The sequence below is a fragment of the Chionomys nivalis genome, chromosome 15, assembly GCF_950005125.1.
Source record: "Chionomys nivalis chromosome 15, mChiNiv1.1, whole genome shotgun sequence".
Lineage (NCBI taxonomy): Eukaryota > Metazoa > Chordata > Mammalia > Rodentia > Cricetidae > Chionomys > Chionomys nivalis.
The window spans coordinates 41,163,858-41,190,032 of NC_080100.1; the positions used below are offsets into that span (position 1 = coordinate 41,163,858).

At 37.5% G+C, this 26,175-nt stretch overlaps 1 protein-coding gene across 2 annotated transcripts in view; it reads left to right on the forward strand.

Moving 5' to 3' along the window:
• Positions 1-26,175, forward strand: part of Cwc27 (CWC27 spliceosome associated cyclophilin) — a 178,696-nt gene that overhangs the window by 89,195 nt on the left and 63,326 nt on the right. For both annotated transcript variants that reach the window (XM_057789743.1, XM_057789744.1), the window contains exon 11: positions 15,957-16,054. In XM_057789743.1, coding sequence (XP_057645726.1) covers positions 15,957-16,054 — 98 coding nt within the window. The remainder of the gene's footprint in view (positions 1-15,956; positions 16,055-26,175) is intronic.

Sequence of the window (26,175 nt, forward strand, 5' to 3'; positions counted from 1 at the left end):
AATCTTACCGGATGTACACAACCAGATATGTACTTCTGTCCAGTTTATCTGCAAGAAACTGACTGATGACAGTTTTGAAGCAATGACTTTGGTCAAATTACATCTCACTCCTAAGATGTTTACATATTTTAAGTTTTGTTTCCCTTGGCAATTTATTTTTCCATAGTCAATATTAATGTATAGACATTAGTTGATATGTTAGCATCTTTATTACAGCTTCTACATTTTCAAGAAGAGAGCTTTAGAAAACAAGAACATAACACTAAACATTTTCACAGTTTGAAAAAATGCAAGTTATTGCTGATGATCATTTTTCTTTTCTTGGAGCCTGTATCTGGAGTGTGCTCTCCAGGACCACATAGCCAATCTCCAACTGTAGCTTCTGACTAAAGGGAAATTGGCAAACCCACAAAAGGAGCTTTTTTTAAATCATAAACATGCACCGAGAACCATATATCAATTATAACTTTGCAAATAAGAAGGTTCCATGATAGGTCTATATGAAACATTTCCTTTGAGATTCCTGAACATATTAATAATCAAGTTTTTCATATATATAAAGATAAATTCAGTGATTTTAATATATATTTAATTGTTAGGAACATAATTACTTCAGTTTCACTAATGAAGTATTTGAATGGAAGTTTATTGAATTAGAAAAGATAATAAGAAAGAGAAGCCAGGTGGTGGTGGTACACACCTTTAATCCTAGCACTCCATAGGCAGAGGCAGACAGATCTCTGAATTCGAGGCCAGCTTGTTCTACAGAGTGAGTTCCAGAGCAGCCACACAGAAAAACCTGTCTCAGAAAGAGAGAAAGAGGGAGGGAGGGAGGGAGGGAGGGAGGGAGGGAGGGAGGGAGGGAGGGAGGGAGAGAGAGAGAGAGAGAGAGAGAGAGAGAGAGAGAGAAAGAAAGAAAGAAAGAAAGAAAGAAAGAAAGAAAGAAAGAAAGAGGAAAGGAGAGAGGAGAAAGGGGAAGGGAAAGAGAAAAATGAGTGAGAAATGAGACTGTGGGGAATGTATGTCAAAGATATGCAAGTGAAAAAGTCTCTGCACAACGGGGAAGGAGAGGAATGTGAGGGCCTTTAGATACCAAGATAATAATGGTTTTAAAAAAGTTATTTGTAGACCCATATAACCCCATACTCAGTCCTTCCATTAATAATTAACTCTAATCCACTATAAATTTAAAAAAACAAAACAAAAAATACTTCAAAGTCTAAACTAAAAATAATATAGCAAATAAAAGTAACTGTCATACTTTCTGCACGGAATTGAAGCTGAATAATGACCAATAACATGTCAAGTAAGTCATCGTGCTTCAACTGTAGAAATCCTCCTGATCAACATGAGAATTTCTATCTTGTAACAGAAATCATTAATCACTTATTTATTGGGTTCGCAACCCCACTCCACACTTAAACACTACAGTGTTTAGCCCTACAAGTCCCTGCAGAAGTGCATCTAGCTACACACTGTACATCTGTTTAGCTATGCGCTTCATGTTTTGCTCAAATATACAACACTAATTGTAGTTGAATTGTTTCATGTTTTCATGCAAGTAGAGTCTCCATATTCTTTATTTGCCTGTTCCGTCATATAAGATGGGACCTGTGCAGTGGTGCCTTTATCTTCATAGAAAGCTGAAGTACTGGAATTTACTTACTATTTGTGGTTACAGCTGGAGCTTCCCTAGACTGTAGAAAGTCAAGTTCCCACTTTAAAACTGAAGAGCCAGTGGCTGGTGAGGTTACAGAGAATTTAATAAAGTTGACATAGGCAAGATTGGTTAGCCATTTAGAAACTGTCATGACATGGAATAAAATATGACTGTAGATAATTTTCAGCTACAGCAAATTTTGCTTCCAGAAAGTCAAAAAATAACATGTTTGATTCTTAAATTGTATTCTTTAGACAGAATAGTGATGTCTGCTATTACTTTGGGCATTTTACATTTTGCTGTAACATTTACTTTTGTTCAGTTTGTTTTGAAAGAAATCCAAAATGTGAAAGAATTCTCACAAAAACTGATGACATTTCCTGTCAGATGTCTAATTTCTATTAAAAACCAATGTGACTTTTCATTTCAAAAAGTTAAGTATAAAGGCTACATACATGCATTTCGATTCCCTCTTGTCTTCTTTCAGGATTTTAGTGTACTTAGGATGGGGCGGCCTCCTCTTTCTATACATGTATGTACCAGATCCTGTAATCTATAGAGAGCATGCAGGACACTGTCCCTCAGATTGAACTTATGTTCTGATAGAGTGTTTCAAAATGAGTTTGCCTAATGTTTTCTGTTAGGCGCCTCATGAAATGTGTAAGTGTATGCACATTTCTTCTTTGCCTTGTTTATTCCTATTTTAATAGGATTATAATAAAAAAGAAGCAGTTTGGTTCTGAGCATTTAATTATAAGTTAGAACATGCTTCAGATTTTTAGTTTTCTGAAACTGATATATTTTATTTTCATAACATGATATTTCATTCAAGTAATCAGTCAAACAAAAGAAACTTATCACTAAGATTTTGAAATCTATATGACCTTGAAAAATAAGCAAAGATTTGAATTTTTGTTTGTTTGTTTGTTTGGTTAGACTGGCAACAAGTCAGTAGCTGGTTCTAGACTCTGAATACTAATACTAGTGATGTCTGTGTGGAGATGAAAGTTGTCATCAGCAGGAACAGTTTTGTGTTGAGTGTTAGGCCAAGCGTCACGTGAGTCTTGTTAGCTTCCACTGAATCTTTGTCTTTCTTTCAATCTTACTCTTCCCTTCTCAGACTTGGGAAGCTGAGACTGCTCAGTCTGTCCCTCTGGTTGTCTGATGCTTTACTGCAGCAACCCAGAACAGGTTTGCATCACAGAAAGATTTCCTTGGTTTTGCTTTCTAAGTTTATGCATGAGCTACAGATTTTTATGGTATTTATGAGTTATGGCAAATCTATATCTCTGCTCCAGTTGATACTACTAGAAGTGTAAAAACCATGCCATACACCTATGGTCTTGATACCTATGATGGACTTTTATTGCAGTGATTCTGTGATTTCATCCACTGCCAAGTTATTGTCTCATTATAAGCAAATTGACATTATTGAGATTTAAGCAGCAAACTGAAAGTCATAAAGGTAGTACTGTTTGACTGTCAGCCATTTTCATGTGTTATGAATTCTCATCAGATATTGGGACATACATAGCAGGCCTAAACTAACTTCAAGTGTGAAGTTCATGATCCAAGAAGCAGCAATGGACTTGTGTTTAGCCATCAGCTTGCTTAATGAAGTCTTTAAGCAAATTTGCTATCTTATGTAAGAAACACTTGTATTTCATTTATGTTGACTAAAGTCCTCTTAAAGGCACATAAAAAAAATCAGGACTTGATAATGATTTACCAGTTTTTAAAGGTAAATTTTAGTGATGGTCAGTGTTTGACTTAAGCAACTTATATTAAGATAATATTTATCATTCCATAAGAACAAAAGAACAGATATAAGTTAATTTTTTTTTCTCCAAGGAATATTCGTGGTAACTGAAGAAAATGAGTGGAGTAACAGGTGATTGTGATTTCCTCAGTCTCGATTTCAAAAGTTGCATGATTAAAGAACATGGCAGGATATAAAAACCTAGTTATGTAATATAAGATGATGCAAACGTCCTGATAAAATGTAAACTTGCTATAGCATACTATCAATTTAAAATTGCTTATGTGGCTATTTATTCATTGTCTTCAGTTAAAAATGTTCACGTCTAGATAAACTTTTCCTTTTGTGGGCAGTTCTCAGTTCAGTGGGAAAATGCATTAAGAACTGGGATATCTGAGTCATTGTGTAGCTCTCCCCTGGCTCATATTGTTTCTAACTCGTGTCTGTGGCCAAGGTGAATATTAAATTATTTGACATCTCACTATTTTCTTAGATGTGAGAACTGAGAAGAAATAATTTAATTCATAATAGGCTTTAATGTCCTAAGGCCAAAAGACTTTAATAAAATGATCTGCATATAACAACTATTTAAACTTAAAATTTTGGTAATATAGCCCAGAAATATTAATGTATACCTTAGCCAGACTGTTCTTGTGGTGATAAAAATAAATAAAAGGATTAATTTCTTTCCTGTGGCTGTGCAATACTGTTGAGCCTAGATCTCTAATAATTAACCCTGTCTATACGCATTCAAATGTTTTGTCTAAGTTTTAGAGTGCTAACATGGATATTAAGTTGGAGGGTCCACATGTGTGTGGAGCACCAAGTTCAGTGTCTCCTGGCCTTTCCTCAGGCACCACCCACCTTGGTTTTTAAGGCAGGATCTCTCACCGAGGCTGGAGCTTGCCCAATTAGCCTAGGCTGGCTAGCCAGAGAGCTCCAGGAATCTGCCTGTCTCTGTTTCTTCAGTGCTCAAGCACTGTACTAACTAAATTATACCCCCATCCATGGACTGCTTCTTTCATTTGTTTTACTTTTGAAAGATTTTTGTTTATTCTTTCCATTTCATGTACATGTACACAAGTACTTTAATCATATCTCCTCATTGCCCACTCCCCTCTCATAATGAACCCCTTCTTCTTTCTAACTGGCCCCTCCTATTTCATATCTTTCTGTTTGTGTCCCATTGCATCTAATGGTTGCTTAAATGAGCATGGGTAGGAGGTTATTTGCTTGAGCAGGAGTAGTTTACCAGTTGCTAAATTAATGAAAAATATGCCTCCTCCACTCAGCAACTATTCACTGGCTGTCTCCTTTTCAGAGGGGATAGAACATTGTGGACCCCTCCCCTATCCATGAAGAATGTTGACGGTCCAGCTTTCTACCATTAACCATCATTGTTATCGTGCCATGCATACAGCCCAGAAGACAGCATTTCAGAGCACTCGTCCTCACACATTCTTCCATTTGCCCTTCTGCAATGTCCCCTTGGCCTTTGGGGTGATATATAGATGTCCTTTTTAGGACTGAACACTCAACTGTTGCTTAGTCTCAGTGCCTTAACCAGTTCTGAATCTCTGCTCAATTGCTACCTACTACAAACAAAAGCCTCTCTGGCCTAAGCTCAGAGCAGCTTTCACCAAGAGTATATGAGTATAAGCATAAATATTTCACAGAGAGTTGCACAGCATGACCATTTAGCAAATGAAGGGTAGTAGGTTGTCCCTCGACAGTGGTTCTCAACCTTCCTAATGCTGCCGCCCCTTAATACAGTTCCTCATATTGTGATGACCCCCAACCATAAAATTGTTTTTGTTACTACTTCATAACTATAATTTTGCTACCATTATTAATTGTAATGTAAATATCTGTTTTCCAGTGGTCTTAGATGACCCCTATGAAATAAAACATGGTACACAACCCTCAGGTTGAGAACCACTGCCCTTAGGCCTATGGCCTTTCTAGCCGTGAGCTTTTATTTTTTCCTTTCATTTTTTTTTTTTTTTTTTTTTTTTTTTTTCCGAGACAGGGTTTCTCTGTGGTTTTGGAGCCTGTCCTGGAACTAGCTCTTGTAGACCAGGCTGGTCTCGAACTCCCAGAGATCCGCCTGCCTCTGCCTCCCAAGTGCTGGGATTAAAGGCGTGCGCCACCACCACCGCCCGGCTTCCTTTCATCTTTTTAAACTTAAACTAGATTCTTTTCTCGTGCAATACATCCCAACTACACTTTCTCTTCCTTCCACTCCTCCCTGCTATTACCTACCTCTGTTCTTGCCCACATTCACCCCATTCATTTGCTCTTCAGAAAAGAGCAGGAAACAAGAGCCAAATAGGAAAAAGCAAAAAAACAAAAACAAACAAACAAAAACCACAATAAACAAGGTGAAAGTCCTCGTGTCAAGGCTGAACAAGGCAACCCAATAGGAGGAAGAGAGTCTTAAGAGCAAGCAAAAGAGTCAGAGATATACTGCTTCCATTGTTAGAAGTCCCACAAAAACACCAAGCTAACAGCCATAACATATATGCAAAGAACTTGGTACAGACACATGAAGGTCCCCTGCTTTGCTTTTCAATTTTCTGTGAGCCCATGTGAGCCCCTTCTTAGTTGATTCAGTGGGCCATGCTCTCCTGGTGTTTTCCATCTCCTCTGATGCTATAAAGATAAATGATATGCATTAGTATGGATCTTGGTTTATTGATAAAAAAATTAAGGTCAATTTTTTTATGTGTGTATTTCTGCTCTTGTTTAAGGTATTGTGTTTGTGCAACTCATTAAAAATGTAATGTATAATTAAGAAATACAGGTTAACAGATAATCATCTATAATAGTCAAACTTAGTCATGTTAGTTAGGTTTTATAGATGTACAAAGATATATTTTAGATAAACAGGTACTTTTCAAAAAGTAACAGAATATGACATTTAAAATGTTTTAAAAACTTAGGATTTTTCATGACAATGAGACACATCTGCCCCTGGCAGCAGCAGGAGGCTGATGGGCATCGAAGAGGTTCCTTGGGGAGTTTGGGGCTATTTGGGCAAGAAACTGCTCTTGCCTGGACTGCTTGATGTCATACTGTATGAATAGGACATGCAGGACCCACATAAAAATGACTGCTGATCTTGCCTAAAGGTGACACAGTCCTTCAGAGTTCCTGTTTCATGAAAGATTCTGCCAGACATTGTACAGCACACAGAAGAAAGTGGCTGGCAAACTGCCAAATAGATGGAACTGTCTGAAATTTCCTACTTCATGGAAAAGTCTGTCAGATACTATGGGCCTGTAGGCTCAAGATCGGTTCCCCAATGGTACAGAAGAACTTTGGGTGACTGTCCAGGTAGCAAGGTGTCTCTGTCAATTCTAGAGTTTTGGAAGTTGCTTACAATGCACTTCCTGTTTACTTAGGTAATATTATATCCTTCTGGAGTCTTTGGTGGAGTAGAAGAATAGATACCTATAGACAAGGTGAGAATTCCAAGCAGATATAGAAGGAGAGAGTAGGCAGAATCAGAGAAGCCATGTAGACACCAAAGGAGACAGACACACCAGAACCTTGCTGGTAAACCACGAGCCTTGTGATAAAATATAAAATAATAGAAATGGGTTAATTTACGATATAAGAGCTAGCCAATAAGAAGCGTGAGCTAATAGGCTATGTAGTGATGTAATAATACAGTTTCTGTGTGATTATTTTGGGTCTGGGAAGCCCTGAAATGAACAAGCAGCCTCTTTCTACACTATGACTTTTACAGTCTTTACTCATCCTCTTCTGCTGGGTTCACCACTCTCCGAGGTGAAGAACTCAATAGAGATCTCCAATTTAGCCATGAGTTTTCAACCAGGTTTACTGTACCAGGCATGAATTCGAAAAGGCCTCAAATTCAACCAGAGAGCAGTTCATTACCCCATAAGATTCATGCCACTATTATACCACTGGCCACACCTTGCCTGGCAGGTTGGTAGACATAGCTGGGCAAAGTCACTGAATTTTATTTTTCCCCTAGAAGCCTGCATAGCCTCTCACAGGACTGTGAAAGCTAGATGGTTGGGAGGGAGCGTCCATTTCAGCTCCAGCTTGATTTGTCTGTGTCCTACAACCAAAATATGTGGTGCCTTCAGCAGTGGAATATTGTCATCTAGTTCTGGTGGGAAACCAACGTAGTAACCTGCATTGTTTTAGGGGCTCTGGATTATCTCTCAACAACAACTCATAGGAAGGTATCTCACCTGGCACTGAGATTTTTGCTTAATAATTTATGGCTTCTGAGAGGAGTATTACCTATCCATTCAAGGTATCTCCTTCAAACTCTATTTTTAATAATATTTTAAAGTTAGCCTATAACATAGTTACTTTTTCATATATATCCTTAGCACTTTACTAATTGAACTCCTCCACAGCCTTCACATGGTTAAAGAAAATGAGTGGTGGAGTAGATCTTAGTATGATATTCAGTATCATTTTTATAATTTATTTTAAAAATCTTAATCCTTAAGTTGCTGCTATAATTTAACATTTGTGAATTGGTTGTGACATTTTGATCATAGACATGATTTTCTTCTGAACACATGGTAGGGTACTTTTTCATGTTAATTCTTATTTCTTTGCACTAAGCTTGCTGTAATAGTATGTTCTGAGTAGAGCCACAACTTGAGTGCTATTTTTTCCATGAAGCCTGGAAATGAAGATTTTAGTGAACAGCAATCGTAAACTAACACTATTTTAAGTTACAGAAATGGCATGAACAAAGGGTATGTGTGCCAAAGCTTACATTTGCCAAGATACTGATGACTAGTATGTTTTGGCTAAAATTTAGAGTAACTGTATAGTCTACATGGAAGATAAAGTAGAAAAATGTGTTTTGAAGCTAGCTCATGAGAGGACTTTAATACTTGAGGAAGAAGTCAGTGCATGGTTAATAGAGTTCATGGACATTAACACACAATTCAGTAGACTTCTGAAGCTCAGGTGAATAGAATTGTAGAATTTGGCATCTATGTAAAGCTAAACTAAAATAGACAGTCAGAAAGACACTGTGATGAAAAAGGAAGGGTGTAGTATAGTCAGGAACTGTGAGAGTCCAAAGCAGGAACAATATACCTTGCAAGTCAATGGGACCAAAATAGGAAAAACACACTTTGCAAGTTAAGAGTTCTGTTTTCAGTTAAGACAGTTGAGAGTGAGTTTGTCTTAGTCCTGTACAGGTTCAGGTTTCTATTGGAGCTCCTGTTTGTCTTGTGCTAAGTCCTTGCAAGTTAAGGAATGTATTTGTAGTTAAGAATTGAGTTCCTGTTCCTTTGATCTGATGTAACCTACAAAACATGTTTTTCAATGTACACTAAACTTGTGATCCCATTCACATGATGTATATCCTTGCCCTTCTTCCTTGTTCCTTCCCTTTCATTGTATTTTTTTCAGGATTTTTTATTTATTTATTTACTTTATTGAGTTCTACATTTTTCTCTGCTCCTCTCCCTTCCTCTCCCCTCCCCTTCAACCCTTTCCCATGGTTCCCATGCTCCCAATTTACTCAAGAGATCTTGTCTTTTTCTACTACCCATGTAGATTAGATCCATGTATGTCTCTGTTAGGGTACTCATTGTTGTCTAAGTTCTCCAGGATTGTGATTTGTGGGCTTTTCTTTGCTTTATGTATAAAAACCATTATGAGTGAGTACATATGATAATTGTCTTTCTGGGTCTGAGTTACCTCACTCAGTATGATGCTTTATAGCTCCATCCATTTTCCTGCAAATTTCAAGATGTCATTATTTTTTTCTGCTGTATAGTATTCCATTGTGTAAATGTACCACATTTTTCTTATATATTCTTCGGTCAATGGGGCAATTACGTTGTTTCCAGGTTCTGACTATGACAAACAATGCTGCTATAAACATAGTTGAGCACATGCCCTTGTGGTACAACTGAGCATCCTTTGCATATATACCCAAAAGTGATATTTCTGGGTCTTGAGGAAGGTTGTTTCCTAATTTTCTGAGAAATCGCCATACTGATATCCAAAGGGGCTGTACCAGCTTGCATTCCCACCAGCAATGCAGGAGTGCTCCCTTTACCCCACAACCTCTCCAACAAAAGTTGTCATCAGTCAGAAAGTGGAAAGATCTCCCATGCTCTTGGGTAGGTATAATTAACATAGTAAAAATGTCAGTCTTACCAAAAGCAATCTTCAGATTCAATGCAATGCCCATCAATATCTCAGCAAAATTCTTCACAGACCTCAAAGGAACAGTACTCAACTTCATATGGAAAAGCAAAAAACCTAGGATAGCAAAAACAATCCCGTACAATAAAAGAACTTCTGGAGGCATCACAATCCCTGACTTCAAACTCTACTGCAGAGCTACAGTACTGAAAACAGCTTGGTATTGGCATAAAAACATACAGGAGGACCAATGGAAATTAATCGAAGACCCGGATATCATCTTCAAACACCTGATTTTTGACAAAGAAGCAAAATATATAAAATGGAAAAAAGAAAGCATATTTAACAAATGGTGCTGGCATAAGTGGATATCAACATGTAGAAAAATGAAAATAGATCCATATCTATCACCGAGGACAAAACTCAAGTCCAAATAGATCAAAGACCTCAACATAAAGCCAGCCACTCTGAACCTCATAGACGAGAAAGTAGGAAGTACACTTGAACGCATTGGCACAGGAGACCACTTTCTAAATCTAACCCCAGTAGCGTAGACACTCAGAGAAACATTAATAAATGGGACTTCCTGAAACTGAAAAGCTTCTGTAAAGCAAAAGACATGGTCAACAAGACAAAACAACAGCCTACAGAATGGGAAAAGATCTTCACCAACCCCATATCAGACAGAGGTCTGATCTCCAAAATATACAAAGAACTTAAAAAATTGGTCATGAAAAGAACAAATAACCCAATTAAAAAAAAATGTAATACAGACCTAAACAGAGAACTCTCAACAGAGGAATCTAAAATGGCTGAAAGACACTTAAGGAAATGCTCAACATCCTTAGCCATCAGAGAATTGCAAATCAAAACAACTCTGAGATTCCATTTTACACCTGTAAGAATGACCAAGATTGTATAAGTATTTTGCTTTTTTTTTTTTAAGAAAGAAATCAAACTATCTTTTTTCATTTTGCATACCAATCCTGGTTCCCACTCCCTCCCCTCCACTCATCCCCTTTCCTTTTCTAACAATATCCAGTAGCCAACTCTCTCACCCTTGTGAACACTCTGTCCTCCTATAAAAGACTTTCTAAAGGCCAGCAGAAACTGGGCTCTTAAATCCCGACTTTGGGTGAGACAGCCAGTTGACCAGTCCCAGGTGCACCCACAAATATAGCTTTCTTTAATTAGAAAGCCATGGGTCTGGTCTTTCCTTGCAATTTTTAGATTTAATAGCTAATGCCAGAAAGTGAGCCTGATACCAGGTTCTGGTGACTTTATCAGAAATAGGAAAGAGATGAATAAATTTTTGTGTTTGTTTTTTTTTTATTATTAAAAAATTTCTGCCTCCTCCCTGCCTCCCTTTTCCCTTCCCCTCCCCCCACTCCCCACGCCCCACTTCCCTCCCCCTCCTTCTCCAGTCCGAAGAGCAGTCAGGGTTTCCTGCCCTGTGGCCAGTCCAAGGTCCTCCCCGCTCCATCCAGGTCTAGGAAGGTGAGCATCCAAACAGGCTAGGCTCCCACAAAGCCAGTACATGTAGTAGGATCAAAACCCGGTGCCATTGTCCTTGGCTTCTCAGCAGCCCTCATTGTCCACCATATTCAGATACGAAAACAGGATCCAACATTCTGCTGTTTTTGTGTTTGTTTTTAAGACAGGGTCTCTTTGAATAGCCCAGGCTGACTTAGAAACTCACTATGTAAAGCAGGCTGCCCTAGAACTCAAAACTCACAAAGATCTACCTACCTCTGCTTCCTGACTACTAAGATTAAAGATGTACACCACCTTGCCTGGTTCACACCAAGCTTTTCTCTTTTTTCCCCGGGACAGAACTCAGTTGTCAAGTGTGTCCAGCAAGCACCTGTTGAGTCAATGAACCTTTTCCTTTCTTTGTTTTTTTCTCCTTTCATTTTAGAACTTCCTATACCTTTTTTCTCTCTACTTTCTGTAGATTTAAGCCTACTGTTTGGGTGCCCCTTCTCCCTGGCTTCACATGGCATATTCCTAACTACTGTTCATGTGCCTCTTCTGCGAAGTCGTCTCTTACTTAACCTGCGGTAATCTGTGTTTCACTGACTTCCTAAGTGCTTCGGCGATTTCTTTGTTACTTTTTATCATGCACTGTTTTCATTCTTGGTGGACAAAGGTTATGTCCTTCTTTCAATTCAAGCCCCTCAAAGAGTTTGTGTTGCTCTCCCAGAAAGATTGTGGACTAGAATTTTCAGGTTTTTGTTTTAAGTTTCTAGTTGTCTCGACATAGAGTGCTGTGACTAGAGGCAAGACTTTTATTTCCTCTCCTTAAACTCAGCCTCTGACTTAAACAGAGCCCATATTACAGGATATCAAGTCATCAGCGAGGTAACTGAATTGAAGAGTTAATTGAATTAGGTTCCCATCTCTTCTTGCTTATCTTGATTTCCATGCCTGTATCACAGTGCTACATAGAAATATTAGAAATTGTTGAATATATTGGTAGTCTCTAGTAAGAGGCAAAGATAGTATAAATTTACTAGATTGAAATATATATATATATACATATATATATATGTATATATATAGTGCAGTACAGAATGGTTTATTGATTAATAGTGTTGTATTCAAACTGCATCAAAATTCAGATGATTGCATAATTAGAAACACCCCTATTAGAAAAGAATCTTATCTTAGACTTAATAACAACAGAAGCCATTTATAAAGTCACTTTCTCCTATTATTCAAACAAAAACTGGACTTTGAAAACGCCAGGGACCTTTTTTGAACCCTAAAGCAGGCCCATAATTTTGGCAGTACATACTGACTTCAAGATTATAATTTCTAGCCGGGCGGTGGTGGCGCACACCTTTAATCCCAGCACTCGGGAGGCAGAGGCAGGCGGATCTCTGTGAGTTCGATACCAGCCTGGTCTACAAGAGCTAGTTCCAGGACAGGAACCAAAAAGCTACGGAGAAACCCTGTCTCGAAAATCCAAAAAAAAAAAAAGATTATAATTTCTATCTATTTTTGTTTGAGCATATTTAGACATATTTTTGTGCCTGTGGATAGGAGGATTATGTTCTAAAGAATGTAAGATTGGGAATCCCTAAAATTAGCCTGTGATCTAAAGATTAATTTTTAAAGTTGTACTACATTCCAAGAATATGGATTCCACAAGCATTGACAAATGTGATATTTTACTAGTCTGAAGATTTTTACAACAATGGCAGTCCTCAATCACTTGAACGTTTCAACACAGTAAGCAATGTTTAACAATCTGTGTATCTGTGGTTCTGTTTTACTTTTTTTTGAGTTTTTATTTTTATTTAATTCATGACACATTATTTAAACAGAATATCTAAATCTATGACTATTTAGGGATAGATTATTGCTTTTCACACTTTCACAATTACGAACAAAATTAATTTCGATATATACCAGCCGTGGCACGCATTCAAAATAAACAATTACAAAATATTCCTAGATGATAAACAGCTCTAAGCAATAGTGCTTTTTGAAATATCTGGCCTACATACTAGGTACTTTTATTGAATCTATATAATGTGTATATTGAGCCATCTGACCTGCTGTTCATCTAGATCAGAGTCTTTGAAATGTGGCAGGCAGAGTTGCAATACTCCTTAAGAATAAAGTACACATCAGATTGGGAAGACTTAATACATACAAAATATGTAAAAATATCTTGGACAAAATTTAATATTTTTTAAATGCTGAAATAAAAATATCTTTTATTAAAGATTTTCTTTTTAATTTTTATAATCTTTTAAGTGCTTATATGTTGTATCTTACATTTCTTTCATGCAGCATTCTTATCCTCCATTTGGAGATGGGTAATAGTTAGAAAGGTAGGACCAAACTGAAGGCAAAGCATCCACACTAGATTTGAAAATAGCTGTATAGTAATGACAATTGATTTGAGATTAAAGTGTCTTTACATAGGGGTACACGAGGAAAACTCCAACAATTTAAGTTAAGAAGAGAAGAAAAGGAAAAGAGAGAGAGAGAGGAAATCTTGACTCCAAAATGCTGAAAAGTTGGATTCGGATGGAATTTCAGACAGGAAGTAGTTAGCATCTTCAGTGGCAGCGAGACCATCTGGAAAGAAGAGATCTGAACATAGGCATTGGACTGGATTAGTGCAGAAACAGTTTCAGGAGACCGTAAGAGGGGTAGATTGCAAGAGATTGTGAAGCAGACTGTGTATAAACTGCTCTTTCCGGATGGAGTCCATTTGTAAAGATAATAATCACTTGATTTCAGCAGACTGTAGAGAAATTTGAATTTGTTTGCTCAATGAAAAGATTAGTGAGTAAGAGCACTTGATTGTAAAGGAGGAAAGATAATTTCTATACTAGAAAGCTAAACATTGGGTCCCAAACCTGAGTGCATACTGGAGTATCAGGGGCATTCATTACAAGGGCCAATTTCCAGGCAGCATCTCATGGCAAAGGTTACCCTTTTCTGTTTAGGTTTGTCTCTTAGAACAGGCCCCTGAATGGATAGGGGAAAGCCTGAACCATATTCAGTTTATCCTCAGCAGTTATGTCATATCCACAGGGTCAGATGATAAGAAACTTAAGAGCTCTGATGAGGACAGTAGTAAAATGACTGTCAGTACAGTATCTAGAATTAATGCGATGCTAATGGGATTGCTATAGGTGAACCATGAAGAAAGCTAAGGAAGTGGCTTGTTGGCTGCAAGCTCAGTAGAAACGAAAGACTAAAAACATGTGACCTTGGATAAGAGAGGGCAGTTTCAGAATTTATGATCTTGAAAGCAAGTAGACCCGGAATGGGGCTGTTTCTGTAGAAGAGTGGAAGAACTGAAACATGCATGCTTTAAGACTTTGCACTTTGATAAACCTAGTGCTTGTTAGTAAGTACTGCTAGAGGACTCAGGACCACGGGGACGTCTTATACACAGAAGTGTCCACCCTTTTGACGTGGTAACACAGTATGATCATGCAAACAAAGTTCATGCTCAAGAGCTATAAAATTACATTACAAAAATAAATTGCAAAAAACTCCTAATATTTAATATTTTTAGTGGCTTTGTGTTAGCTGAATTCATAGCTGCCCTTGGCACAGGGGGCTGTGGTCTGCAGGTTGGATATACCCGCAAGACTGGATCACTGTAGAACTATCTAAACGTAAGGTCAGGGTGTGGTATCTGCTTAAGCTTCTAGTCTCTGTGAGCATCCTTGATCAAGTCTGGCTTTCCTGTAGAGTGAATACTTGTCTTTTAAGGATATAGCTTGCCTGCTTCTAACTAATCACAATTGGCTCTAAGGGTTTGTATCATTACAGCTGTGTTACCTGGTTAATATCAGTGTTGAAACCATGTTTAAAAGACAGATTATGTCTTGAAACAGAAAGCCAAAGATAAATTGGAGTGACACAATGCCTTCTAAGGAAAACCCCCTCCAATTAGCCCAAGGACTTCCTACCTCTCCAAGGTTCTTTCCTTACCTCTACCATGACTTAGAACAAACATTCATCCCCATGACCCCTGGGGGATTAATAAACCATAGCAAAACTAGGGTCAATGACATAAATACTTAATAATTTTGGTCAGAAAGTAAATTTGAATTTGCTGCCCTAAAACAGTGTTGCAGAATGACTTATAAATTAGCTAATGACTTATAAATTAGCATTTGCTTTTAACACATGATACATGTAAACTATCAGAATATTTTGACCTAGAAGGTTTCACAGAAGAGGAAATTACATGTCAACTGTGGCATTAGATGAGTTAAAAAATTGGAGTTGGAGAATTACATTAGAACAGTGTCTCACTTTGTAGCCCAGGCTGGCCTGGAACTCACCATATAGTTTAGACAGTCTTTAAATCTCCATATTCCTTCTGCTTCAGCCTCCCAAGCACTGAGAAAACTTAAATGACCAAACTGTGTCCAGAGAGCTAAAGATCAAGTGAATTTTTTAAATTTTTAACCATGAAACTGCCATGAAATAATAGCTTAATGAATGCAGTCATCCAAATGCCTGAGACTACAGGGAATATCTCATTCAAACCTTCTGTTTAGTAGGTTAGGGTTGGGGTTAGAGGCTAGGGTTAGGGGTTAAGATTAAGGGTTAAGGTTAAGAGTTAAGGGTTAGGGTTATGGTTAGGGGTTATGGTGAAGGGTTAGGGGTTAGGGTTATTTGAGAAGGAAACTATACATTCTTAGACTATTATTGTGAAAGTGACAACTTAGGAAATATCATTTACCTATCCACAGATGCATGTACATGGTAGAAAATTAATTATATTATTGACTATAGTTTTTAATTTAGTGCACCTAAAAATAAACAGTTCTCATTTTGCTAGCATAGTTTTTCTGTCACCATATTATAAACTTATACATTTTCTTTTCTTCATAGTGAAGAGCTCAGAAAAGAAGCAAGGCAGCTAAAGCGGGAACTCTTAGCAGCAAAACAGAAAAAGGAGACCTCAGCAAAAGCGGAGAAAGGAAATGAAGGTAAGGGCTTTGACAGGTTACATCATCTTTTATTTATTTAGTGTGTGTGTTTGTGTGTGTGTGTGTGTGTGTGTGTGTGTAAGCCACAGATCACCCTCCGGTGACATTCATCAGGAGCTGACACTTTATGTTTTGAGGTAGTAAGCTGCAGCTTGCTGGTTGTCTAAGCAAGCTCCAGAGATCCTCTGTTTCCACCTCCCTGTTGCTTGGTCTGCAGGTGTGGTCCAGCATGCCCAGCCTTTATTACTGTGGTTCTGGAGATCCAAACTCAAGAGCCCATGCTCGCACATCAACATTTTAGAAAATTAGCCATTGCCTCGGCCCTTATACTGTCTCTTGATAACCATGTTTATCGCCTCCCTGCCTCCTTGCTTTTCCCCTCTTTTTTCTCTCCTTCTTCCTGCATCATAATTGGAGGTTTTGGGGGGTTTTTTTTTTTTTGTCCTGCACTTGCCCTGGAAAGCTACCAAATAAAATAAATCTCCATTTAAGGAGATTATTTTTCTGATAAATAAATTTGATGCAAACAGGACCATAATTATTGCTTTTAAGTAAGCTAAATGAGAATTTACAGAGCACTTAAAACCAGATAAGACAGTGTGACTGAAATACACAACTGGATTAAAAGCACACAGAAACTCTTCATTCTTTTTGTATTGATTGCACGTACTTTAAGACATCTAAGTATTTTAGAACCCATACGAACGTTTGTGTGTTGGTGTGAATGGCATTAAATATCTATTGGATGCTGTTGTTGTTGCTCTTACTGTTTTAACATGTGTGTGCATGTGTGTATTTATGCATTCTGCACATGCACATAGGGAAGGAGGTATATAGAGGTTAGAGGACAAGGTCAGATCTTAGTTTCACCCTTCTATCTTGTTTGAGCTATGGTCTCTTGTTGCTCACCACTGTGTACTTTGGGGCCATCAGGTCTTGAAGTCTGCAGGATTCTCCTTGTCCCTGTCCCTCATTTCACCAGCAGAACACTGAAGGTACAGATGAACGCCACCATACCTGCTTTATGTGGCTTCAGGGGGTGCTGACTTAGGTCCTCATACTTGTGACAAACACTTTACCTACTGAGCCACCGTTTATGTTTGGTTTTTCTCTATAATAAGACAGTTTAAATAGAAATAGATACAAATGAAAAGTTTAGAATAGAAAGTACTGTTTTAGTACTGTGTTGCTATCCAAGTTTCTGTAGTTTCCAACTTCAAGGCATCCAATGCCCCCTTGGCTTCTGTAGAGAGCGCGAGTGTACACGTGTGAAAACACACACACACACTAATACAAACAAACAAAAAATGTTCAAGGTTTTTAGAAATCAAGTAAATATGCTTTAAAATCATTTCAAAATAAAACAATTTTTAAAACAGCTCTCTCTGAAAGACTAGAAAACATGAGATGACCCCATTTTTTGGAAACTGGTTTTGTCATTCAGATTTAAGACAAGTCCAACTATTTCTACATGATATAAGACAAATTAAAATGATGGAAAACATTACTCATACAAATCTCTAATTATGACACAAGACTTTAATATGACTTGTTTTCATTTACATGTAGACCACACTAGGAAGTCAGTCCAGGCTTTCTCTCCCCAGTTATACTTGGTATCTCAGAAGCAGACGGATGCACACCACCTTTCTGGTGCAGGCTAGCGTAGCAGTACCAGCAGTGCCAGCATCTACTGCACTTTTCTTCTCCTTCCAGGCCTTGTGCTACACAGCAGGGTCCACCTATTGCCAACCCACACCCTGCTCTAGCAGAGATTTTGTCACATGTGGGTACTCCTAAATATTAGATCAAAAATGAATCACAGAAGGAAAACACCTTTCTGTTTAACAGAAATGCTATCACATATTTAACATGCTTTTAATATAAGAAACAATCCCATAGGGAAATTATGTATAAAATAATCCTTATGAAACTTATTTCACATTTATTCTGCTAATACATCTTATTTCTACTCTGAATTATATTTTAACTACATGAGCTAGCCATGAATAAATTCATCTTTTCCTTTACAATTTGGACTATTATGGATGATTTAAAGTTTTAACAACTTACTCAAATATATACAACAGAGGCTTGAATTTTTCATCAAGGGACTGCCTTCATTTCAAGCCATTGGGAGATATAGTGCAAATACTTTGTGAGTTACATCCTTTAGACAGCTATTGGGCACTACTCTTACTGCCTACAGTGATATGTTTTGCAATTGATATACTACTGTTTTGTATTGGCACATATATTCTTGAAGGTTAGACACACGATGCATTTTCTTAAGCAGAACCCCAGTAACCATTTCAAAATCTAACAGATGAAAACACTCCATGCTTTACAAAAGCAGTAGATTGAAGCTGTCGCACAAAGTAACACGTTACAGCAAATTTACTACACACTTCAGAGGCAACTGGATAGAGCTGATGTGGGTCCTGGGAAGGAAACAGTGAGAAGGGGTCCTCTGAAGGACAATAAGTTCTGCAGAGACATCTCTTCAGCCCCAGGAATCGGAACTTTGAGATATCTTTGCTGGTAGTGTTTAAGTAGTTAAGTGGGCTATTTTGTTTTTTTTTTTCTTTTTGTAAAGATTTATTTATGTATTTTATGTCTGTGGGTGTTTTGTCAGTATGTACCTCTGTACAGCAGAAGAGAGTATCGGATCCCATAGGACCATAGTTATATAGACTCTTGTGATAAAAGAGCATCAAGGCGGGGCTGGAGAGATGGCTCAGAGGTTAAGAGCACTGACTGCTCTTCCAGAGGTTCTGAGTTCTATTCCCAGCAACCACATGATGGCTCACAACCATCTGTAATGAGATCTGGCGCCCTCTTCTGGTGTATGGGAAGCAGAATGTTGTACACATAATAAATAAATAAATTAAAAAAAAAAGAGCATCAAGGCATGAACCCTATTTTATCATCACTATGTGTGCTGTATGTGCAGTTTGATGCAGCCTTTCCTAGAACCTGTTTATTATTATGGATTACCTTTTTCTTGGAGTCATAGTTCCTCTAAACCTACTTTGAACTTTTGAAATTGATAGGGTGTTGGTGGGATGATAATAGCAAAATAATTATTCTGAAAGATTTGTGCATTTCAGAAAACTCCACTTTATATTTGAAAAAAAGTATTGCTATATAATTTTTAGACAAATGGAACTTCTTCCTGTGATTATGAATGATACCACAAACCATCTTAAACACAAGATTATAGGAAAATTGGATTTGAATATCTTTCAGTATATGTTAGAACTCAACCTGCCTTCCCAGCCAACAGATACTCCAGGGCTAGAGCCGCAAGAACACTAGAAGAAATCCAGGGGTTCTTGAGTGTTTCTGTATGGTAGGGTCCACACGTGAAAAGGCGTTGGAAAGTGTTATTTGACCTTGGCTTTTAGAGTTATATGACAGTTGAGCTGTATATTCTCATGAACCTATTCAGGAAAGGTGATGTTGCTACATGGCTGTGGGGCTGGCTTTCATAAAGTGTCTTATTTCAGTCCAAGACCAAGTTATCTGAGTATTATGGGAACTGGGTGATTTGTTCTTTTGAACATGTCAGCTATATATCACAGTTTAATTCATTATAAACTTAGGTAAGCAATAGTCTAAAACCTTCACATAATTTTGAATGACAAATTTTTATGTAATATAGATCTGTCTTCCATATGAATTTTCACCTAATACATGTTCCTATACCTGCTGTTCTGGAGAGATCATGCATTAACAATAGTAATTCTAATTAATAGTAGTTCTAGTTGTATTACTTCATTCTTGATATAGTAGCACTATTCATTATACAAATATTTGGGTGCTAGCAAGAGAGTTCAGCAGGTACTGGCACTTACTGCACATGCCTGACTATGAATCCAATCCCCAGAGTCCTTGTAAGGGTCAACGGAGAGTAAGAATCAGCTCCATAGAGTCACCCTGTGACAGCACACACTGCAGCCCAAAGGTTCACGAACAGCCTTGCACACAGACACACACATGTACACACACAATAAGAGTATTTTAATTTTTAAAAGAAATTTCAGAAAATTATTTATTCTCAAAATAAGTAAGAAAATAAGAAAACTTTTAATTTCATCTACTAGCAGTGAAAATATTTAAACCTCCATTTCCTTATTGTAAATTTAGGGATAAAACACCTTACACACACTCTGGCTTCGTATTATTGAGAAAACTTTTAATAAAATTACATTGCTGTGTTAAAAATAATAATTTTAAATTTTCAAGAAAAAAACATAGCTGTTCCTGCTTTTATTTTGTATCTTGCCTAAAACCTACAAGTTGAAAATATGAGTTTTAGTACTGTTAGTATTATGAAAAGCCCACAGTCAATATTGCCATTTTAAAACATTATAAAACTTTAAACAAACTTCCTTTTCATGTTTGTCAGTCATAGTTTTATAAAGATACTCTGTTTGAAAGTGTGAACGTATGTACCTTCTTAAGCGTCCAAGGACATAATGTCCTGGTTTTATGATTGTATCTGGCAAGTCTGATCATAGGCTGGTGGCAGACTCTTCATACATCCTTTAGGATGTAGGGTATGGAAGTTGAATTAAAACACACTTGGGAAGAAACGTGAAAGACCAAGAAAGCCTTGCGTCCTAACGCTTGTGCGTTAAAATGCTAGTTTGAGTCTTGCATGAATGGACATCCCCCATTCAACCAGGTATTCTCATAGGTGTGGTGTTTCCTGTGGGGTACGGCCGTCTTAGATTAGGCTTTAATTAGTATTTCTATGGGTTTTATCTTTATCCAGTTCCTGGACCAGATTCATATTCATGACTGATGACTTTACCCTAGTCATTTTAAATCTATTCTGTCACACTAGACAAGTAAGTTACTTTGAAATCTGACCTCATGCTAGTCTTCCGTTATAGAGAAAAATAAATTTTGTCATCCCTTGAGCCATACAATATTATCAGTTAATAGACATAAGTACACTTAAGAAAAACACATAATTTTGCCACTTCTATTTACTCTTCATTTTTATTACTTCCATGTATGTGTACCTGTATGCATATGGGTACAAACATACCACAGAACGTGCAAGTTAGTCAGAGGACAGCTTGCAGGAAGTTCCTTCTCTTGGTTGATTACAGAATCTGCAGTAGATTTTGAGAGTAAACACCCCAATTTAGGTAAACAAGGAACACAGTGTTTGGCTTAGATACTAGCAATGTCAAAAGAGATTTACTGCAGGACATTCTAGTTTACAGCCTTGGGGTCTTGTAAATCCCACTATAAATCATCCTAGCTTATGCATGGAATTGCTGTGGGAGGTAATACATTTAAAATAAGATTGATAATTAATTGGTGATAAAGTTGACTTCTTGTGTTGTTTTTTTTCGAGTTCTTTAATAAAATAGATAATCCTCATTAAATTATGTCTAAATCCCTTGTGGGTTTTCTAAGTTTGCCTTCTTAGAACTAGTGAAAACTGAATGTATTCATATAGAGGTACAGGTTTGAGCCTATCTTTAATCAGCTTTAAGGAGATACGGTGTCAGAGCCTTCTCGACATTCTGAGCAGATGATCCTCACTCTGTGATTCTTCCCAGAAGGGGAACCTGAACTTATAAATCAAGGAAGAATCTCCAAGTCTCTTAAGGAAACACACCTCCAAGGTGCAGAGAACCTCTCGAGCACACGGGGCCATTTCAAGTTGCTTTTTACTGTCTCTTAGTACTTAATTGATCAGACGGGGCCTCCGGGCTTGACTATGTTGTGACGGTATATAGTATTTAACTACTTCCCATCTATCCAACATATAAAGTTAAACTAGATCAATCTTGGGGGCTAGAGAGATGGTCAACGTTAAAGCACTGGCAGCTCTTCCAAAGGTCCTGAGTTCAATTCGCAGCAACCACATGGTGGCTCACAGCCATCTGTAATGAGATCTGGTGCCCTCTTCTGGCCTGCAGGCAGAACATTGTGTCCATAATAAATAAATAAATCTAAAAAAAAAAAAAATCTTGCTTTTATGAGAAACAAAAGTACACATGGAATCTTTGCTCCCTGCTAACCTAACAACATACATAGTGAGTTCTCATTGAACACACTGGTCCTTTCCCTAGCTCTTAAACTTTCTCCAGGCACTGAGTCATTTCCCCCAACCCCTTAAAGACTGAAGTTCCAGAATTCACTTTCTTCCATAATAGCCTCCTGATATAGGTGTTAATTTTAACTTTACTTGAATGAAAGGTGAAGTATATTTGTGTTTGATTCATAGATACCCTTTCAGGCCAGCCATTATTCTGCTTCTTCTCACTTATGGTTCAAAACTGTTTAAAAAGTAACGAAGATGTGGGCAGTTAATCTGACAGGGTGAATGCACGTGCCTTAGTTAGGGTTCTGATGCCGTGATAAAACCCCACGACCAAATGCAACTTTGGAAGGAAAGGGTTTATGTCATCTTGCACTTCCCCATCACAGTCATCGTCAGGGCAGGAAACTGGAGCAGAAGCCATGGAAGAACACTGCTTACTGCCTTGCTCCCCGTGATTTGCTCACCCTGCTTCCTTGCATTGCTTAGAACCACCAGCCCCTCAGTGGCACCAACCACAGTGAGCTAGGCCTTCCCACATCCATCATTTACTAAGACAATGCCCTACAGACTTTCCCGTAGGCCAGTCAGGTGGGGGCATTTTCTCAGCTGATGTTTCCTCTTCTAAAAGAATTCTAGCTTGTGTCAAGTTGGCATAACTAGCTAACATAGTGTGTGGTGTATATCTCAATTATTTTTTACATAGTAAATTAACAGAAAGAAAGTCAGGGCAGGGACTCCCTGGATCTTTCTAGCCCACTACTTTGTGTTTCTTTTTGTTTTTAATTCTGTTACTAAAAGCCATACTGCAAATATGTAGTATGCTTCTAGCACATGGGAAGAAGTAGTATGTTCAGTAAAACTCTTTAGCAAATGTCAAGATATATGCCAGTGGTTATATAGAGTTGAATTATTTGGTAGTAAAGATGAGAGACCCTGTGTGAGTTCATGGTTCTTGGGGACCACCATGTCACATGGCAAATCTCTGGTTGCAAACCTCTTCCTAATATTCCTAGAATGAATGAATGCTTTTCATTTGGATTTTACAACTTAAGTGGTAGCTTTTTTTAATGAAAAGTCTGGAGAGGAAATGAATTATAAGTGTGTAAGTGAACAGAAAAAGAAAGTATCATGACAAGAGTAGTGCATCGCAGCTGTAATGCCACCTTCATAATGAGACCCTGTTTCAGAAAAATAAGTAAATGAATCAAGATTAAGTAGCATATTCTTTAGAAAATACTGGAATTGTGAAAGAGCACAAAGATAGAAAAGATCACCCATATAATCCTGTTGACCAGCACAACTGTGGTTAATATGTAGTACATGTTTGCCCAAATTTTGTCTTGATGATAGAAACATACTTCAGCCCTAGTAATGTGATTTTCTTAGACTCTGTAACATGCCTTTTGAAAATCTTTTTATTGAAACTGACCAACACTTTTAAGTGATAAGTTTGCTTTAGAAATATTTATTCTCAGTTCTTATAGCCAACATAAAGCATTGAGCATGGTGCATATAGAAACTGTATGTATAAAGCATTGAGCATGGTGCATATAGAAACCGTATGTATAAAGGGGAAAAAAAACTCCTCGTGACGCTCAGCTCTGGGTGTAAGATATTTGCAGTGTTGACAACCAAGGACTATGTTCTTGAGAACTAAATTGTCTCTATTGCCCACTCAAAGGATTAAAAAGCTTACTTTTAATCTCTCCCTAATTGATTTGGTAGTATGTCACCTCTTCCTTTTTGAAATAGCTTCTAATAATGCAACAAGAAAACAGTAGAGTTGGGTTAGCTATTTGGATTCTAAATTGTAATAATTATAGATTTTTTTTTCCAGTTAAAAAGCAATAGAGATGGTGGGGTGTGTGTGCTTGATTGTTTTGTTTTCGTATTTAGATTCTCTCAGGAAGAACTAATATCATTAAGTTTGATTATAAATAGTGTTCCCATTTGGATATGGAGTTTTTGACTTTTTCAGACTGATGTCAAGATCTTATTTTACATAAGATTTTTTTTTTATGCAACAGTTTTGTGAAAATTTTTGCCATGAGTGACAAGTGCGCACAGTAGCTCATGAGTGCTGAGCACCTTCAACACCCGGCAATGCTCAGTCACATTGGGAGGAGAGTCTCCCCAGCTCCGCGGTGTGACCTGCACTCCTGTTATCTGAGAACGGATGCGGGGCAGCTTGATCTGCACAATGTCAGCTGGCTTTCTTACACGATGCAGTATGCTGACAATTTTAAATAGTTCCATTTTCAGAATTCTTCACAAAAACTCCTGGCAGGTGTTGTAATTGCAGCTCTTGTCTCAGTATTATTTTCCTTAAAAATCAGGTAATCACTAAATTGTTTTATTGGTTACCTAAGACCATTTGAAGTGTCAGAATAGACAAAAGGAGTGATGAAGTTCTCAAAACTAACATCCAGATACTAGGAAATCATTTACAAATGACTCTGGTGACACAAGAGCATTGTACACTGTTTTTTGTTTACTGTTTTTAGAGACTAGCATAGCAGGGTGGAAGCCTACTTCAGACTAAGCTGTTGAACACTTAAAATATGACTCTGAGGTAGCCTCAAGGAATAAATTAGGTACCAGAAACTGCTCTCAAGTGTGCTCTGGTTGTATTGCATTACATGTCTGTTATTACCTGACAGAATCATCAGCTAGACATCCATATTTATGTACAGAAAGACACAGGCCAATCACTGACAGAGTTCAGTGAACACCATGCAGCAGAGTCAGAGAATTAACCCCAGTGCCCTGGCCCTCAGACCAGTGCTGTTTCCACTACTCATGATTTCAGTGTGAGCCAGCATTTAGACAATTTGTTAAAATTTTATTTATTAATACTTCTCTGTGATTTTGAATAATTGCTTCCAAATCCCTTTCAGCAAACAAAGAGTTCTCTAACACATTACTGTTATAAATATGCACCTTTCTAGAGATTAAACATATAGTTTTAAAATGAATGGCAAAAAAAAATAACATGGAAAACATCAACTTCTGGAAACATGGCCAACTAGAAGTCTAAATTGAACTTCCCATGAAAGACAACTAACAACCACGGACAGAATGTTAGAGCAACTTCTCATATGCTCCTATGACTTGCAAAAGGTCAATAATACTCAAACCAGAGGGAAAGTAAAGGTAGGAACTGAGAGAAACATGTGAAGCACTTAGTCTGGCTTAGCCCAAAGGACATTTACTGAACTGGTGGATTGAATTAAACGTTGACTTTGAAAGTCTCACAACATTCTCATAAAAGAATACAAAACCCAAGGTCTTCTGAAGGCAGGAAGGATCTAACAAAATACTGGCCAAAGACTTCATCATATATAGCCAAGAGAATAAAAATAAAATTGGGTACCTCGTGCTCATCAGAGGGGGGGGCGGGATAGAGAGAAAGAGAGATACACAATTCAGTCACCCTGACTGAAAGCTAGCAGAAAAAGCATACATCAGGCTCAGATGCACACAAACTCGGATGTTATTCAGGCAGTAAGTGTTAAGTATAGCTAACCTACTTCTAAAATGATTTGAAAATATAAAGAACAAGCCAGCTTAAAAGAGAAAAGATTACCTGAAAATGAAAAGTATAATAGCTAACATTAAAAAATCAGCAGGTTTGATAGCAAATTAAACACCATTATAACGAATATTAGTATATTGAAAGATACTATTGAAAAATATTTAAAAAATATATAGCTCATTAAAAATTGATAGAAAAGATAAATAATATTTATAGAATTCAGCGCCAAAAGAAAGAATATACTTGAAGAATGAAGACCTACTAAGTGTCTACTCAAATTCAGGTCAAAGGAAAGGTATGAAGAGGTGGGGAGTGAGAGTTGTCTTTAGCTAATGAAAGAGGTCATGTCACAAGGTTAAAGATGTCTCAGAAGCCTAAAAAGATTTTTAAAAAACTAAACCTAGGTTTATAATATGTTCAATATCAAGATTCATTAAAAGCATCTAGAGAGAACAATGTTAGCACCTTTAGGAAAGGAAGTGCTGCTTCCTCAGTACGTGAAGGGATAGAGCACAG